Source organism: Mizuhopecten yessoensis, unplaced genomic scaffold, assembly GCF_002113885.1.
Source record: "Mizuhopecten yessoensis strain PY_sf001 unplaced genomic scaffold, ASM211388v2 scaffold11185, whole genome shotgun sequence".
Lineage (NCBI taxonomy): Eukaryota > Metazoa > Mollusca > Bivalvia > Pectinida > Pectinidae > Mizuhopecten > Mizuhopecten yessoensis.
Window position 1 is genome coordinate 904,094 of NW_018408922.1, and position 20,450 is coordinate 924,543.

Genomic DNA, 20,450 nt, shown 5'->3' on the forward strand with positions numbered 1-20,450 from the left:
GGGGGGGGGGGGGGGGCACACTTTCCGTTTATACAAACTTTAATACCCTTTGACAAAGGATACTCCAGGTAAAATTTTGATAAAATCTCTCTAATGGTACAGACATAGAAAAGATTTACCTAAAATACCCATATTGGGCCCCACCCCTCTGCACCCAGAGAAGCCATATGTTCAGTTTATACAAAACTGAACCCGTTTGCGCATGGATGCTCCCGGCCAAATTTGGATAAAATACCTTAATCGTACAAAAGAAGGACTTCGAAGATTTAAACTTAAATTTTCCTATTTGGCCCCGCCCCTCTGTACCCAGAGGGACCATACCTTCTGTTTATACAAAATTGAGTTCCCTTTGCCAAAGGAGGCCCCTGGCCAAATAAAGATATATTACCTCAAATAGTAAAGAAGAGGAAGAATTTTGAAAATTCATACCTTAAATTGCTCTGCAGAGGGGCCACACCCTCCGTTTATACAAAATTGTATCTTCTTTGCCAAAGGATGCTCTTGGCCAAATAAGGATATAACACCTCAAACGGTACAGAAGATAAAGGCATTTAAAGAAGACTTACCCCAATTTCAACCTATTGGTCCCCGCCCCTCTGCACCCAGACGGGTCACACCCTCCGTTTATACAAAATTTAGTCCATGTTGCCCAAGGATGCTCCAGGACAAATTTGGATAAAATACCTTAATGATATGGACGAAGAAGGACTTCGAAGATTTTAACCTCAATTTCCTCTATTGGGTCCCGCCCCTCTGTACACGGAGGGGCCATACCCTTATTTTATACAAAATTTAGTACCGTTTGACCAAGGATGCTCTAAACCAAATCAGGATGAAATCCCCTTTTCCTATGGAAGAAGAATGATTGTCAAGGTCTAACTCTATATCCTCTGCCACAAGGGAGCAATACCCACAGCTTATACAGAATTGAGTCCCCTTTGCCTAAGGATGCTTCAGACTAAATTAGGATAAAATATCCTTATCCCTACGCTAGAGGAAGATTTTAAAGTTTTACATATATTTCCCCTTTTGGGCCCCTTTTCTCTGCCTCAAAGGGGGGTGGGGGCACTCCCACCGTTAATACAAAATTGAGTGCCTTTTGCCTAAGGATGTTCAAGACCAAATTGGGACGAAAGCCCTTAATCTTTATGGTAGAAGAATACTTTTAAAGGTTTACCTCTTTTTCCCCTAATGGGCCCCGCTTTTCTGTCCCCAGTGGGGCAACAACCACCTTTTTAACAAAATTGAGTGCCCTTGGCGCATGGATGCTCAAGACCAAATTTAGTTAAAATCCACTAAGCCGTTTAGGACGAGTAGCGTTTTAAAGGAAAAGTTGACGGACGGACGGACGGACGGACGCTGCGCCATGGCATAAGCTCACTTGCCCTTCGGGCAGGTGAGCTAAAAATAATGTTTAACACCTGAAATGGTTGTACTGAGCATGCTATTCAGAGCGATCTCATGAAGTAAAGATATAGAGGATATTGAATGGTTTTTCATTGAATACCATTTATATTTCACAAAATATGTTTGCCAGTGCGAGGAACAAATGAAAATATTTGTATGTTCTGCTATACAATTCGCTTCAATGAATGGTATAAATTGTGTCATTAAATTAATTCCTTTGTGAATGTAACAAAGATGTATCAAAACAACCACTTATTCTACAGTCGCTTCATCATTATATGAAAAGAAAATATACAGCTATAAATGAAGTGATTAGGATCGATGCCAAAGTGATATTTTCACAAAGATACAATATTACTTTTGATATCTTTCTATAAATTTTATCAAGTTGATATAATTTGATATTTCACTTGCAAAAATGAAACAATATATTTTAATTTATATAGATTTTCACTGTATAAATAATTTGATAATTTTTATATTTCATATTGATATTAAAAAGCAAATCACACTAAACAACAATATTGATTATTGCTTGAAAGCACTACCTGATGGACATGTATGAAAGAAATATCAGAAAAGGAACATAAAAGAGCATCTAACGTAATGAGTGTCAAAACTCGAATTCCGTACCTTAATATCCAACAACGGTGCGATCCATACACCTGTGTATGATTTCCAATAGGTAAACGTAATGTGTGGGTATCCGTTAGAAACGTTTATGATATGATTTAATATACTTACTCATCAAATTGAAGGCGGTTACCTGCCTCTAATTGAAGTTTTAATTCACCTTCTGTTCCAACCAACATCACACCCTATTTTAAAATATCGACAATGTTTCAGCAGTACTTATAGAAAGCATAACATCGCTACAGAAAATGCAACTACAACATAGTAAATATAAAATACGGTAAAATGCATATGAACACATAACAACCAGACTTTCCCTAGTTATATAACCTTTCACTGGTCCCTTGGAAATATTATGTTTGTACATTTAAAACACGCGCATTTTTAATTCAAATACTAGAAATAAGGGCATACATATCGAATATTCAAGAAATGTTATAGATTAATAGAATCCATCCCTGATGTGTGGTATGGATAAGGGTATTCAAACCCAAGGGATAAAATATTGAGCAGGAAACCCGATTTCTAAAAGGTCAAAGCCAGAGGTTCCGGCGCACAAGATCCTACCTTGACTAGCGCAGCCGTTAATCCAATGAATAGCATGATAAACTGGAACACATCGGTCCAGACGACACTTTTGATTCCTCCCTGTCAAATGAAATTGAAGCTTGCTTATATGCCTCATACTCATGTTATATGTAGATAAACAACATAGTTATCATTTTAATAACAAGAAAATGCATTTGATCGTCATTTTAATGCAACTAAAGAAACATAATTATAATAAATCAATGAAAAAATTGAAAGAAACTTATACAATGAAGTAAATAGTTCAAATTTTGAGAGGAAAATGTAAATCCTACGTAATCTATCGTGGATGCAAATTAATAAAATAAAAAACCCGGAGAATCATGACACGAAACGCTAATGCTATTGATAAATACTAACTTCAAATGGACAATTAGACAAATCAATCATAAATATATGATATATGAAATTCGTGTATTAATGACCCTTACAATCGAAGTATAAAACGTTCCAATAGCTCCAATAACAACTACCGACAGCCAAAGCGGAAAACCAGCCACTAGAATAAAGAAATGAAATATTAGTATGTTAAAAAATCTATAATTCTTGATATTGCCTGTTATTGTGACAAACATTTGCTGTTTAATCATAAATAATCGCCACTGACAATGGGGGTTACATACTAGTAACAGAACGAAATATCGCCCTAGTTGAGCAATTATCACCGTTTCCACGTTATTCACGCTGAGTTTGAGGAACTTAGATAACATTTTTTTTCAATAAGCTATGGTACATGCTAAAACAACTGCTGTACTGAACAAACAAATCGGAAGTGTAGTGCCAAATATAGCCTCCAATAACCCCAAAAAAATACTTGAGAAGAATTCATCTCTGGCCAAATATAGCATACCGGCTTGGTATGTCTATTTATTACAGCATGTTATAGACAACAACCGGATTTGCCTAAATATCAACAGAACATTCATTCAAATAAGGATATGCGCGAATCTATGATTAAGGAAGGATGTTGTGTGTTGTACTTTGCCATCATTTTTTTAATTTTGAGAACTTACTGTACTTTGTGTGAATAGCATTACCTGTTTGAAGTGCCAGAGCAGGTGCGTATAATGTCACCCCCATATAAGCCATCTGAAATACGATGTTTTCACTTGACAAATCTTTAATATGGGTCATTGATGATAACTGATTTAAAGCAAATATCATAAACATAAAAAGAACAAATGTAGGCTTGAAATAAGCGTAATACCACTCATCTGTGTTCATCAGACATATCAAGTTGCTGCGAATGGATATATTTCAATCGGACTGCAGTACGTCCATGTATTCAATGCAGTATCACATTGGAGACGCCAGATGAGCACATATGTGTGGCATTGTCTAGTTACCACATTTGTTCCCTGAATGAACGGTAAGCTTGCACCCTGCAGATTTACTATCAATTTTTATCCTATGAAATTACTGTCAGATACATATTTGATAAATAAATCCCCTACAATTAGAATCAGATCTCACCCATGCATATGAGAGAATTGAATTATATCAGTCGTATTTTTTATATCTCTTACCGTTTGCAGCATCCCAATCAATGTTCCAAGGATTCTGACTCCTCTAGAACGGAAACGTAACTGCAAATACTGAACAAATTGTTACTGATTAAATTAGATGTATTACTGAAAATTAGCACCATCTGTTCAGTTTCATTCTTGATAGATCAAATATCGCCACTTTCATATTCACCAGAAAGAAATATTAAAACAAATAATGACTTTAGTTGAGGTGATTATGTGGTTCAATTAACCTGAAAGGGATTTCAACCACATGTTCACCCAAATAAAAGTCCTTATTTGAACGTTATGAAAACGTGACGAGAAAAGTACTGCATTTGGCAGAAGGTATTTCGACGTTTCAATTGGTTTCTAAAAATAGTAAATCTGAGTCACTATCACAAATCACCGATCTCCACGTTTGTTTGTATGGGGTTTAACGTTCTCTCAACAGCACGGGTCATATGAGGACGGGTAAATAATTAGGTTATGATCCAACCAATGAGAATGTAGAAATAAGATTTCATCACATATAAACATATATGGCATGGTAAGGTAAAACGATGTAAAATAAACATTTAACCAATAATATATCCGAGGCTGGAATACCTAACACGATATACCTGAAAAGTTGACACAATGTCGGAACTCAAATGCTGTAAAACAATAAATAAAATGAGAGAAAGAAAATCAAACCAATAATGAGTAAAGTAAAGACAAATCGTTCATTATTAAACATACAGTTAGAAAGGATCCATATTTCAGAAGATGGATTATAGAAGTTTGAGCTAATCAAATAAGGACAAAGATTGCCTCGTATGTTTCACAGTCAATATAGATTGTTACACTATTGAACAACATATTCTTTTAATATATCTATACATATTTCCTACACAGGCAAAAATGATTGGAACAAATATTATTTGTTGGGAGGTGGTAAACGTTTGTAATGAAAACCTTTTTCGTAGAAAACCATTAAATGCAACAGATATTTGTTCAGTGCTTCACATTCTGTCTAACTCATCTATCGCATATATAATGTCCACCTACTCAGCCATTTGCCAGTAAAAGTACACTCATTGAACAATCATTTATACTTGAATAGTTTATAATATACAATTATGTTAATGTGTAGGTTTCATTCCTATCACGTTTGAAGATATGAAGAATTAATTAAACAATGTAGGATAGTATCTGGTTAAGGTAAGTTATGGTAATTAAACTATGTAGGATAGTATCTGATTAGGTTAGTTATGGTAATTAAACTATGTAGGATAGTATCTGATTTAGGTAAGTTATGGTAATGCATGTAACGAACAACCTAATTTATTGGTGAACTTTTTGACCCAAACAAATAAACTCATGAATCATGACCCTTTGGTTTACAAAGGAAAGAGTTGTCAAACCGAACTAAGTAAAGTAACCGGTTACGTGAACAATATTCCGACCAAGTAACCGGATTAATCGGCAATTTTGGTACAAAACAACACCCTAGCATGTCAGCCTGAACATTAATTTTCCTATAAATACAAAAAAAATCAAATTCATCGACAAATCATTGTGAAGGTAAAATGCCAGGCAAAGATATGGCTAGCCCGGGAATAAATAAATGTCCCACTATATATTCGGGTATTGATTTCGGTAACCGGTTGTCAGCTTTCGACCGAGTAACCGGTCAATCTACGAATCTGGACAACCCCAGTAAAGATACATCAACATGTGGTATACTCACGTGTCTGTTATTTGTGCACAAATACAACTTAAATTCTAATTATGACATTAAACGACTTAAAAGATGTACCCTTGATTAATACACATTTGTGCACAAGTGTATTTAACATGATGAAACTGTTAAAAACAATAAACCTAGCGATTTATATCTCGAATTTTTTTCTTCATTCAATGTTAACACATAAATACTGCTGCGTGAATCTATTAAACGTATTAGAATACATTGTGTGTATATAAGTAGATGCCAACAAACGTTAACATATCAATCGCGTTCTGTTAAGGTGGTAAAAACTGTCATGAGTCTAGAGACAAATGTGTTTTAAGACCAACTGAGGTCTATAATCCATGAACATAATACAAAACATAATTCAATCCTCATACTGTATTAACATTCAGTATGAGTATGATATTTGTGTATGATTTCTATACTATTCGGCTTCTACATATCTAATAGATCGAAAGATGCAGAAGCATGTGACGTCATCACTTGCTGTGTGACGTCGTCAAGGTAAGATGAACATTCATGTTTGTTTCAATCTAAAACTTCTGAAAACAAAAACAATTTGAAAATAATCTGTGCATGGAACAACCGTCTGTAGTAAGACTGGCATATCTCCGCCACGACTGGAACACTATTTTCGACAATGTCAGAGTATGAACGCATTTTTTTTAAATTTTAAACGTGCATTAGGAAATACATATGTAAGCAACTAACGTTGATATCTATATCATATTCATTTAATGCTGATTTCATTCGACTTCAGACTTTATCAAAACGACAAATTATCGACATACTAAACGATATACGGTAATAATGTTGACACCAAAATGTGTCTGTATAAGGTTTAATTTTATCATATAGTGAACACAAATAAATTCAATATTATCACTGCATCCTAAAAGGATAAAAGTTTGAATTCCTATACCTCATATGTGCTGGTAAGTTTTAGTTCGTAGAGCATTGGAACCACTGTAACTCCAGCTATCCACACAGACAGCAGGAAGCCAATCACAGTGTACATATACATGGTACCATAGACATAGATCTCGGCAGGGATTCCCATCAAGGAAATGGCGGAGGCAAATGTAACGAAGAGAGACATCGAAACAGGTACCATAAGCAACTTCCGGTTACCAAATAAATAGCTTTCCAGTGTTTTTTGTTTGTCAGTTCGGTAACCATAGAAAACTCCAATCCCCATACAGATGAATAAGAACACTCCTATTACAACATAATCTGCCAGGTGAGGGCTGGGAAGAGGCTGGAACTTCATTGTTGTGAAACACAAAAGCGTGTGTAATACTTCAATGACTTGTTTGCTACGACAACACCGGAGGAATGAGTCCGAAAACAGTGAATACACAAACCGTGTTTTTGCATTTCTTAGCTTTTATAGGAACATTACCTGGTATCCTTTTTCGAAAAAGCTAAGCTGCTATTGGTGACATGTTCTTATTTATTTCATGTAGATATATATTTAAATATATTTTGGGGATTTTAGTCTATGTTTGAACACTTTAAACACGTTCTTGTACCATACTTGTTTATATCATATGCCTTCACTATGTTTTTATCAAGCTGACTATGTAAGTAACATTTAGACGCAACAATGTCTAGCAGCATTAATGACCAGTCACGTAGTCAATGTTACAAATGTACCTTACCTATATACACAAGTCATTAATAAACGGACTTTCTAGTACTATGTATAAAGTGTCAAACAGTAACAAACGTTAAACTTTTCTGACCATAAAATTGCGACTCATTTCGTTGAGAATTAATAATGAAAATAATAATGTTAGGTTCTTATATACCGCTTTATTACAACCTAAGTCGTGTCAATGCGGTTCACTAATTATTATCCATGGTTATTGGGCCTTTGCAACAAGTCAATATCATTCTCAACTCCCTGGGGAACATACAGCTGGTGCTGTCATTTAGGCGCTCATAGATAGCATTCAAAAATCCCAGCACTACTCAACCACATACTCATTTGGATACATCACAGTGCCATGGCGGGATTCGAACCTGCGACCCTTCGGTCACGAGACCGACGTCCTATCACTAGACTACGTGTCTCTGTAGACATGTTGCCGTGAACCCAATTATTTAACTGAATCCATAATGCACAACTGTCATGCAGAATATTTTCACAGGTTAACAAATCATTATTTTGGTCGTAGACATAGATGTTTTAAAACCTCATATGAAGATAGCAAAGACACAGAAATAAGGTAATTTCAATAGTTCTTTATTACTACTTATCTTTATAGTTTTGAGCAACTATACCATGAGACAGTCATCATCCTATCATATAAATAGGAATGGTAACTGAATTGCGTTTTATTGTAGAGTTTGAGCAATTCTGGTTGCCAGTTCATCAGATTATCTTCGCTAATCTAACACTATATCAATTCTGTTCACATTTGTCCAATTTTGCTGAATGTCTCTGAGCTACAACGGCGGACCGTCTTCGATGACAGTTTAAAAATAGCAAACAAGCATTTTAGAGAAAACCTTCATATCTGGTATTCATAGTGTTATAAATGCCATTTTCATTTTATGGACTTGAGAAGAACAAGAAACAAAAATGTTAACGATTTCTGGGCATAAATTAACAGATGTAATAAATATAATCATAGAACAAACATATAAAATTATCTTTTATAAAAAAAATATCATACCTGTTGAATCTTGTTATAGTCATTCAAGCAATTTTCAGACCATGAAAAAACCCGTTCTGTATTGCACATGTGCAATACGGAATGTTGTATTTACCTGCTAGCCGGAACTACTTTTTATGGGAATCCCCTTGTCATGGCGAACTGAAAAGTTCCCGGTATTTTCTAAAAATATCAAAGTTTATAAAATCATTGTATCGATCTTTACCAAATACGGAAGGTATGTGATAAAAGCAATACCACACACTTGAGTTTTTCTAACGAATCAGAAAGCACTCATTTATTGCGCGGACGTATATATTCGTCCAAGCAATAAATGAGTGCTTTCTGATTCGTTAGAAAAACACAAGTGTGTGGTCTTGCATACTTATTCAACAGCCAGTGCCATATCTTTTAAGGGTGAATTATTATAGTATTCAATGGAGGTTAAATTAAAAACAAACAGGTTTGAACAAGATAATACTTGATCAGACACTGAACGTACAGGTAAATCGCTTTGGGTTGACTATAAATCATCTACGTCTTCACATCCTTGTTTATTGAAGTTCACAATTATTTTTGACATTGATATGTTACTGTGTGTCTCACAAAGGTGAAGTTATTAATCAGGTAGATTTCCAATGGTTCCGAGTTTACGTCCTGAATAAGGAAAAGTAAATTTTTCGTTCAAATCCGGTAAAATAAGCTTCGCTCATGTAAAATAGGCATGCTTGTTACTCTGTTTGTACTGATCGCCATGCGTATGCATATAATTATAGAAGTACATTAACTCGTATGTCAAATATTGACTTTGTTGTCCCAAACTGTCAACAGAACTTTGAACAAACACCACACATGTTTATAGATCAGAAGGTTGAAAACGTTACCCATCATGCATGTTTTGTATTGTATTTATTGTAAACATATCAATGAGTTATATATCACAACACATTGATTATATAGCGTAAGTTACAATTTTCAAAAAATATGAACAACAGCAAGGTAACCAAGAAGTGCTAAAGAAAACGGATTGTAAATGATGTATTAACTTTTTGCAAGTAATAGCCTTCCTGTGTCAGGTTATGCAGATTCCACTTCTTTTCTTCAAGGCAAAGAATCAAACGGCATGTGTCTCGACCCTAAACCGCTTAAAACAACTCACTAAACCACACTGTACCGAGTGAAGAAATTCAGCTGTCGGAAAATATCGACACCGTTCGTCCATAAAGCACTCTAATTATGAAGGAAGTCAGGAGGCGGGTAAGTATTTTATCAGGTTTTACGGTGGCTCTTTCGGAAAAAATACTGACGATCTGATGTTTTTACTATCCTAAGCAGCTCAATACAGCATATTATTGTCATACTATTTGTCATAGTATATGTCATAGTATATGACACTTTAAAATGTTATGCAGGTTAACTGTAATTGTGTTGAAAAAATATGTAAATATATGTGAACTTTTAAAATGTCGTGTAGACTTAAGGCGTGTCAGGATTAGTAATGAACAGCCAATAACATGAAGCCATCACCAAACAGTACACATCGATGACTTCTCGTATTATTGGATCCTTTGAGCGTAAAATGTAAGATAATGAAAAATGGTGATCTATATTACCTTGATGTAAAACATGACAGGAAATTGTCTTTGTGTTCATAAACCTCAATTGGTAGTCAATATTTTATGATGATTGAATGTGTGTTGGCCCTATTTTTTACCGTTGTATTAGTGTCAAACATGTATTTATATACCATAAATGCATATAAATGTCTAACGTACCAATCTAAAGTAGTAGATTTGAAATCATGTAAATTGTTTTCATTATCATAAAAAGCACTATCGAGATCATTATGTCATTGTTGTATCTATATAAAAAAAAACCGATTCGTTCTTTGACAAAGACATAAAAAAATTAACGTAAAGCTGGATCGTTGCATTAATGTTGGTTTAGATAAAAAAAAAATACTACTGTTTTATTGGAAAGTTCAGCGAATATACGCCCGGTAGAAATATTGATACAATAGTTTTTAACATGATATTTTTACGTTTGGTCAATTTGTTCTTAATTTTAGGATCAGGATTGTTTGCAGTGTCAAACACAGAATTTCGTTCATCTTTTTTTTTATTCTTGTCATGCGAAGTATCATTCATGTGAAAATCCGATGAAAAAAAATCTTACTGCAGTTGTGACCATTTATGTAAATATTACGATGACTGCTGTTTCAATGCAGACGGATTATCCGATGAAAGAACAGAATCAGATAAATTGACAATTCCTTACATTGAGGAGACTTCTTGTGAACACATCGCCTTTAACGAAATACCTACAAATCAAGAGGGAGCGTTCATGGTGTCATCCTGCCCGGCGTCATGGAGAGGTGATAATGACGTCAAGTATAAATGTGAACAGCAGGATATCGACAAAGGCTTCTTAGACTTGGTACCCGTGTTTGACATCGGTACCAATGTAACATTCAACAACCGTCAATGTGCATTATGTCATAATGTAAATAACTGGATACCATGGTTAGTCAAATTTACATGTGTCCTCGGATTTTATCAATACCACACTCCTTCTGCATCTCTTTCATTCCAGGATGAAATGGAGTTGAGAACAAAAAGTGAAGCCTGTAGGTACGGATTTGAGCCGTCTAACGATATCAAAGTACGGTATTGTTTCCATGAACTTGAGTACACACCATGGAAAGCATTGAAAGAGGTGAACAGCACAGCTTGTAAAAACCGCGCTCTAGCACCTTTTGTGATTCTTACCACGGACACTGGATGGAAGTCCTTCAGAAACGTTCAATGTTACATTGAAGAATTTATTTTAACTTACTCGGATAAAGAAGCAAAATGTTTTCTGATATCTTCAAACGGACACTCAGTCAGCCCTACTGAAACAATCAGCAGTCTGATAGACATTACCGCCTTGTTCTCATCACACAGAAGTATCAAACTTTGTAGTGAAACAGACATATACCTCTCTGAAAAGGTAAGAATACGTTTGATGATCGATAAATAAACTCTTAATATTCTTTCACGCCAAATATATGAGCCCTATTTTTCAATCATTAAGAGATCCAAATAGCATTATTTTATAGGGAAACAATCAGGTCACAAGATAAAAAGTTCAAAATACTTTCGATAACCTGATGGTTCAATATAAACCATCCATCACACACAAAATTAACCTTTTATGGAAATGGCATCCCTCATTAATGAAAACTTCAATTTCTCTAGGTTGTGATGTTCACTTTTTGATGAAATTGCTATTGTTTATAAATTCAGAAAAAAACGTTGTGTACTGAATTGAATAATTAATAAATTAAAGAAAGAAAATTTCCTAATGACATTTTTGTGGTACAGGTTATTAGAAAAGTTGCAGACGAGTCAGGTAGGTTATCAACACAAATAAGGTACAAATAGTTGTTACGGTTTTCTGTTTAGAGACAGTGCAGACATGATGTTATTTACATCTTCACTTTTCTTTTGAAATCAGATTGGATGCAAGCCTCTGTACTGCCCCGCTAACATGGAACCATTTGATGGCAGATGTACTGCCCTTACATACAAATCGAGAGGAGTAATGCTAGACCTTCTATTTGAAATCAACAGCGTTGTACATGTCGGGAAGATATTTATTCAAAGTATTGCAATACTAATAGAAACATTAACAAACGAATTAGACAGCATCGCCCGTGTGCAATCGATAGATAACAAAATATTGAATGATAAAGGTATCAATGTTATACCAGGATATAACGTGACGTTTAGAAAGCCTTGTTCTTTGATCCAAGTTCGATATGTTCTTGACGAAATCCCCAACAGTAATACAACTCTGGAATATCAGAAATCTAAGGTGTACAATTTCATCTCAAACTTTCTACAAAATAATACAAACAGTGTTAGTATGAAACATGTAGATGACGTCACGGAAACTTTGTGTACGTGCAACGTCACACTTAGAAATCCGTCGTATGTAGCGAATCTGTTTTTACACGACACTGCATTACCATGTCCTGCAGTGAGGGTACACCTACATGGGAACTTCTCGGTTAGCAATGATGGGAATGGTAGTGTATTAAACGGGACGTTATTTGAACAGTATTTTTTAAATGGATTGGTCATTGTTTTATTGAACTCTGGCAGCTATTTTCTTTGCGTAGACACATTTATATCAAAGTATCAAGTCGTAAATGAAAATCCCTTGACTTACCACAGATATTTTGTCAATACGATTTGTACATGTTTATCAGTTGTCTCACTGGTTTACTCGCTGGTACAGTATTGTGGCATACCGTATTTACGACAGGGAAGGTCGGAGCTATTGTTTGTGTTAATGATATATCTACTGTTCGCCCAAACAAGTTTCCTGTTGATTTCTCATGTCACAGTTGAGAACCATTTATGGCAATGGATGGGTGTGCTACACCATTTTGTATGGGTTGGTACATTTACGTGCATGTTGTTGTGTTCTTTCCGTCTGAATTCTGAAATCAGAAACTTAACGGTATTGAGCAGATCAGATAGGTCTTCCGAAACTTATTGTTTGATTGGCTTCGTATTGAATATTTCCATTGTTCTATGTACCAAGATATTGAACTTGCTGTTAGCACCAATGGAAACGTGGTATGGCGGAAAGGTTTGTTTCATTTCACATGTGTATGTTTTACTGTTGGCCTTTGTTCTCCCTATATCGTTGTTTCTGTGTGGCAATATCATATTGTATATTCTAATTATTCATTATGTCAATGCAACTTCCATGTCCTCTGAAACTGACTCTTACACATCGACTTTGTTTGCATTAATCAAAATGTCATCAGTGATGGGTTTTAGTTGGATTATCGGAATAATTGCTATATTTGTTCAGTCTGACATTCTTCTTATCATTTTTGAAAACATATCAAGTCTGCAAGGAATGTTTATTACACTTAGTTTTTCGTGTAATAATCGCGTTAAGAAATTCTACAATGGCCTTTGTTTTAATGAGCAGACAATTACCTCCAGTATATCCAATCAAAGAACATCGACGGCATTGTCTCCTTCATGTCTCAATGGTTAAATAATTCTATTATCATGTGCGTTTCTTCAAAACCTAGTTATCTGCCGTTGATTTGTGACGTCAGCAATATTCAAAGATTCATGACGGGTCAGTTGGGGTCATTTACGTCATCAACAATCATAATTCGGGCATCACTTGTTACATCTCAAACGAATTAGAATAGCATTTTCGTTGATAAGGCTGTTGAAGAAGGACGTACACACGTCCCAGACATATAAAGGATGTCCTTAGATTGTATAATTATATGTGTATACACTTCGACTTGCAATCGCGAACGGTTTATTCGAATAGCGCAATTAGGCATAATAAACGTTAAGTATAGATGATCATCGTATATGGTTTTTATACCGTAGTTATCTACATCATTATATATGAATTATTGTCGAATATCATGTAGATCAGAAAATAAGAACTTTAAAATGACTATAAATGCCTTGTCTAACATACATAGACAATTTCCTGAGCTTGGATGACAGACACTGCCTGGACAGTTCGAGGAACAGGTTTCGTCACAAGTTCCATTTCCGTATTTCCCAGCTTCACATCCTGTAAAATCATGAACAGTACGTTATAACCCGGTAACAATTTGTTTAACACGACAGCGTTCATCTGTGTAAACACTTGATATTTAAATCAATGGTTAAAGTGTATTACGGAAATATGTCAGTATATAGATAAACATTTCATGTGAGATGATCTTGGTTATAATTTTTTCTAATTTCCCAGATGTCATTGCAGTCTAGACATTAAAAGACTACACATGTTTTAAATAGATACATTGTTGTAATGTGTATTAAGGCGTATAGACAGGCGAATTGACGAGTATTCAGCCTGGTAGATGCTATACAATGCAATACACATTTCTAATTAAATCATCTTACCTTTGCTACAATGATATAACTTTTCTTTTTCAAAATATATATATTTAAAATATTATTCAATCAGATGTTCTCGAAAACTCCTACTATCTACTTGATTAAAAACTACACGGTATAAAGAATATCATATAATAATACCCTACGTTAGCGTTTGGAATGGACAGCAGTCATTGGCGGACAGAGTGATGATTCGTTGAAGAATATTGCAGTTTTGTAATACAAATCATTTGCTGACTGCAGGGTGAAGTAGAGACAGACTAATCCGTGGTATAAAATCTAATGAACGGAAAGCTATTGTCATTCGAAAAAAAATGAAAAAAAATTGGCGGGGTTTACTTGTATGATGCTTACCTAGCCATTCAGAAATAGGATGAAATTTGCAAAATATTATCATAGAAACATTGCAGTTATCACATACAGCCCTGAATCTAAATGGAAAAACAGTCGACATAGTCATTTTATCCTTTTGGTGTGTCAGCATGCGAGTACTTAGCAACAAAGAAATAATAAAAAAAAAGATAAAAAATAATAATTAAAGACATCCCTTTTTACGAATGTTTATCATCAATTTCACTTCATTTTTTAACGATCTTACACAAAACAAAATCAAGCTTCTTTCTAATTCTTCACGGTAACTGTCTTTCTTAAAACAATAATATCCTCTGTCTTTTATTCGCTATTTTACAACGTCGGTGATGTAACTACATTGATTACGAAGTATGCGTTATTCGACAAAAATATATGTGAGTACAAATAAGACTTGTCTTGGGCGGATAGACTTTGGAGAGAGAGAGGAAACACGTATGAAAGTGCATACATAATCGTTTCCACATACGCTTATGCTAAACTGTCAGGAAAAGAAAATGGGATGCATTTTGCATAAAAAATAGCATCTGCTCTGCTCGACTTATTGCTATAATGAAAATGAGACACCACTTGGCATACCTTTGACCGTTCAAAAGAATGACATAATCAAAATAATTGGACAATCCAGGTTATATGCTCTTATAGACACTAATCTGGTCACAATAGTAGTTTAAATTATATTTCCATGTGGTAGAATAGATGTGATAAACCTATATTCGTTTACTGCGGTGAAATATGTAACTCGGGATTTGAAAACGTAAAAAACAAGCCCATGGCTAGGCGGTGTTTGTTTATCATAGTAATTTTTTGCTTACAATTTCTCATCCACGTTATACTTTTGTTCATAATTGTTTTCCTGTATTCCACTTTGCCTTGCTATTCGTCCCTTAAAAGGCTGCTCGTTTCAGTATATATAGGTAGTTTTTCGCTGCTATATCTGCCTACGTCAAACCTTATTACAGGTGATTTGTAAAATGTAAGAGAAAATTTAATGCTTAGTTTGTTTGTTTTGAACACAAATAGAAATTTATTTTTCGAGATTTCGTGAAACGTCTGTTTCATTTGTAATTGAAATAGCGCAAATGACAAAGGAAACAGACGTTTCCGATATCTCTCAAAATAAGTGTTTGTTTACTTTTTGCGATCCAAAACAACCTAACATTTATTATTATTCATACCAAACCGACTAATTTTATTCCTCCTAGTAAAGGAAAGTTGTTGAATAAGTTTTATAGTGCGTTTTAAAATTTGTTACCTGGATATTTGAACTGTGAGCATCAGCTGGTGATTCAATCTGAGATATATGCTAAAATGCTTACTTCATATAGAGTAATGTTATTGCTGTTTTATGAAACTAGTCATTCATATTTACCTCTATGAAATCTTTATATTCAGTAATACTTTTAATATGAACAAAAATGTATCTCTAATCAATGATCAGTTATCTATAAACTCCAAACTAAACTGTAAACGTAAATCGTGTATAGGATAATGTTAAAACATTTAATATCTTTCACCTTTTAATGTGTTTATTATAAGTAATATTAATAAAACATTATTTTTTCCAGTATAAAACATTATGTTTTACCTGTGATAATGATACAACATAACACACATGCTGAAGAGCTTAGATGAGTTATCAGTAATTTAACTAACATGCATTGGTTCAAAAGTGAAACGGGTACGGCAGGTTTAATGAAGAGATAGATTTTAGTGTAAAATAGAACTGACATATATTGTAAAACAGAACTGACATATATACTGTAGTATAGTGATAAGTTCCAGGTTAGTATAGGACTAGCAGGTAAATATGGTGATAATTTCTATTGTGATACAAAATTAGATAGTACAATAAAGCGATAAGTTCTAGTGTGATACAGAACTGAAAAGTATAGGAGAGTGATGATTTATAGTTTGATACACGATTGACGGGTGAAGTATATATTGTGATAAGTTTCGGTGTGATAAAAGACTGACGTGCATAATATAGTGATACGTATCAGTGTCATATAGAACTGACAGTTATATTAAAGTTGTCAGTTGTAGTGTGGGACAGGACTGCCATATATAATGAAGTGATGAGTTCCAGTGTAATACAGGACTGACATCTATATAGTAAAGTGGTGAGTTTTTGTGTGAAATAGGACTAACAGGTATAGTATCGTGACGAGTTCATGTGTAAAACAAGAATGAAAGGTATAATACAGTAATGAGTTCTAGTGTGCTACATAACTGACAGGTATATTATAGAAATGAGTTCTAATGTAATACAGGACTGACAGATTTTGTTTACTGGTGTGATGTGATACATTACTGACATGTATAGCATAGTTATGAGTTCTCGTATGATACAGGACTGACACGGATAGTATAGTGACGAGTTCTAGTATGAAAAATGTCTGACAGGTATAGTATAATGATGAGTTTTAGTGTGATACAGGACTGATAAGTAGAGTAGTGTGATGAGTAATAGCGCGAAACAGGACTGAAATGTATAGTATAGTGATGGATTATTGTGTGATACAGAAGTGACAGGTATGGTATTGTGGTGAGTTTTAGTGTGGTACAGGACTGTCCGAAATGGTATTGTGAAGGGTGGCACACGTGTTACAGGAATTTGTGTGATACAAGACTGACAGGTACAGTACAGTGATGGGTTCTAGTATGATACAGGACTGACAGGTACAGTATAGTGATGAGTTCTAGTATGATGCAGGATTGACAGGTACAGTACAGTGATGAGTTCTAGTATGATACAGGACTGACAGGTGAACTATATTGATGAGTTCTAGTATGATACAGGACTGACAGGTACAGTATAGTGATAAGTTCTAGTGTGATACAGGACTGACAGGTACAGTTTAGTGATGAGTTCTAGTATGATACAGGACTGACAGATACAGTATAGTGATGAGTTCTAGTATGATGCAGGACTGACAGGTACAGTACAGTGATGAGTTCTATTATGATACAGGACTGACAGGTACAGTTTAGTGATGAGTTCTAGTATGATACAGGACTGGCAGGTACAGTATAGTGATGAGTTTTAGTGTGACACAGGACTGACATGTACAGTATAGTGATGAGTTCTAGTGTGATACAGGACTGACATGTACAGTACAGTGATGAGTTATAGTATGATACAGGACTGACCGGTCCAGTACAGTGATGAGTTCTAGTATGATACAGGACTGGCAGGTACAGTATAGTGATGAGTTTTAGTGTGACACAGGACTGACATGTACAGTATAGTGATGAGTTATAGTATGATGCAGGACTGACAGGTACAGTATAGTGATCAGTTCTAGTATGATACAGGACTGACAGGTACAGTATAGTGATGAGTTTTAGTGTGATACAGGACTGACATGTACAGTATAGTGATGAGTTATAGTATGATACAGGACTGACAGGTACAGTACAGTGATGAGTTCTACAATGATACAGGACTGACAGGTACAGTACAGTGATGAGTTCTATTATAATACAGGACTGACAGGTACAGTACAGTGAAAAGTTCTATTATGATACAGGACTGACAGGTACAGTATAGAGATCAGTTCTAGTGTGATACAGGACTGACAGGTACAGTTTAATGATGAGTTCTAGTATGATACAGGACTGATAGGTACAGTATAGTGATCAGTTCTAGTGTGATACAGGACTGACAGGTACACTTTAGTGATGAGTTCTAGTGTGATACAGGACTGACATGTACAGTATAGTGATGAGTTCTAGTGTGATACAGGCCTGACAGGTACAGTACAGTGATGAGTTCTCTTATGATACAGGACTGACAGGTACAGTTTAATGATGAGTTCTTTTATGATACAGGACTGACAGGTACAGTACATTGATGAGTTCTATTATGATACAGGACTGACAGGTACAGTATAGAGATCAGTTCTAGTGTGATACAGGACTGACAGGTACACTTTAGTGATGAGTTCTAGTGTGATACAGGACTGACATGTACAGTATAGTGATGAGTTATAGTATGATACAGGACTGACCGGTCCAGTACAGTGATGAGTTCTAGTATGATACAGGACTGATAGGTACAGTATAGTGATCAGTTCTAGTGTGATACAGGACTGACAGGTACACTTTAGTGATGAGTTCTAGTATGATACAGGACTGATAGGTACAGTATAGTGATCAGTTCTAGTGTGATACAGGACTGACAGGTACACTTTAGTGATGAGTTCTAGTATGATACAGGACTGATAGGTACAGTATAGTGATCAGTTCTAGTGTGATACAGGACTGACAGGTACAGTATAGTGATAAGTTCTAGTGTGATACAGGACTGACAGGTACAGTATAGTGATGAGTTCTAGTGTGATACAGGACTGACAGGTACACTTTAGTGATGAGTTCTAGTGTGATACAGGACTGACAGGTACAGTACAGTGTTGAGTTCTAGTGTGAGACAGGACTGACAGGTACAGTACAGTGTTGAGTTCTAGTGTGAGACAGGACTGACAGGTACAGTACATTGATGAGTTCTATTATGATACAGGACTGACACGTACAGTACAGTGATGAGTTCTAGAATGATACAGGACTGACAGGTAAAGTACAGTGATGAGTTCTATTATGATACAGGACTGACACGTACAGTACAGTGATGAGTTCTACAATGATACAGGACTGACAGGTACAGAACAGCGATGAGTTCTAGTATGATACAGGACTGACAGGTACAGTATAGTGATGAGTTCTAGTATGATACAGATCTGCCAGGTAGAGTATAGTGATGAGTTCTAGTATGATACAGGACTGACTTGTCTTTGTTTTTCTGATATCAACAATTTTCAATTGTCTTGCCAACACTCATAGTAACTGAACATATGATAATTCTACACAGATTTTTGTCGACCTCCTCCCCCACCACCACCGTCCCAAACATTTTAAAATATATATATATATTAGTGTTTTCAACTGCAAGCACCCTTTTGAAAGTTTTAATCTGTTTTTCATATAAAAATAGCTTTAACGTTGTGTTTATGAATAAAATGGAGCAGTTTTGGAAATGATAATGTGAATGAGTTTCACTTTAGTTCGCTCCAGAAAACAGTACCTGAACATCTAATTTCATCCGAAATACAAAACCACCACTCTGACGCTTGTACTCAAAGTGTTTTGAACGAACACAGTAAACGAAAGTAACTAGCCTCCCAAGGCACACGTACTTAATATTACAAGTAGGTTAAAATAAAGTTATTTTGTAGAAAAAATACGATGATTATTCAACTAAAACACTGACAGGTCAGTAAGGGTCCCGTCTTGTGGCAATATATCCCCCATAATCATCAAGAAGCAATCTGCCCATATAGCTGAGCTTGACGTTTGACATTTGGACTTCAAAAAGAATCGCAAGTTCATTTTACATGTACTATGATGTGAGTCTTGTTTCCTTCCACCTCCATATTTGCTGGGTTAACAGAAATGTAAATACCGGTGCAATACTCATTTGTCAGCTTTGATTTGTTTAATTTTACCTTACATACCTCCTCCATTAAGAGCCAGGGTCAAATTCAGAGATCGTCTTTGTCTTTGACCATTGGACCCAAATGACCTTGACCATTAACCCAGTGACCCTGAACTTTGGTCA

At 35.2% G+C, this 20,450-nt stretch overlaps 1 protein-coding gene across 2 annotated transcripts in view; it reads right to left on the reverse strand.

The window, feature by feature from the left end:
* Positions 1-7,202, reverse strand: part of LOC110440627 (sodium-coupled monocarboxylate transporter 1-like) — a 16,919-nt gene extending 9,717 nt beyond the window's left edge. For both annotated transcript variants that reach the window (XM_021483801.1, XM_021483802.1), the window contains exons 1-6: positions 6,791-7,202; positions 4,155-4,223; positions 3,666-3,717; positions 3,060-3,127; positions 2,608-2,688; positions 2,152-2,225 (exon numbers count right to left, since the gene is read on the reverse strand). In XM_021483801.1, coding sequence (XP_021339476.1) covers positions 2,152-2,225; positions 2,608-2,688; positions 3,060-3,127; positions 3,666-3,717; positions 4,155-4,223; positions 6,791-7,138 — 692 coding nt within the window. In that variant the 5' untranslated portion in view covers positions 7,139-7,202. The remainder of the gene's footprint in view (positions 1-2,151; positions 2,226-2,607; positions 2,689-3,059; positions 3,128-3,665; positions 3,718-4,154; positions 4,224-6,790) is intronic.
* Positions 7,203-20,450: the final 13,248 nt, after the last annotated feature.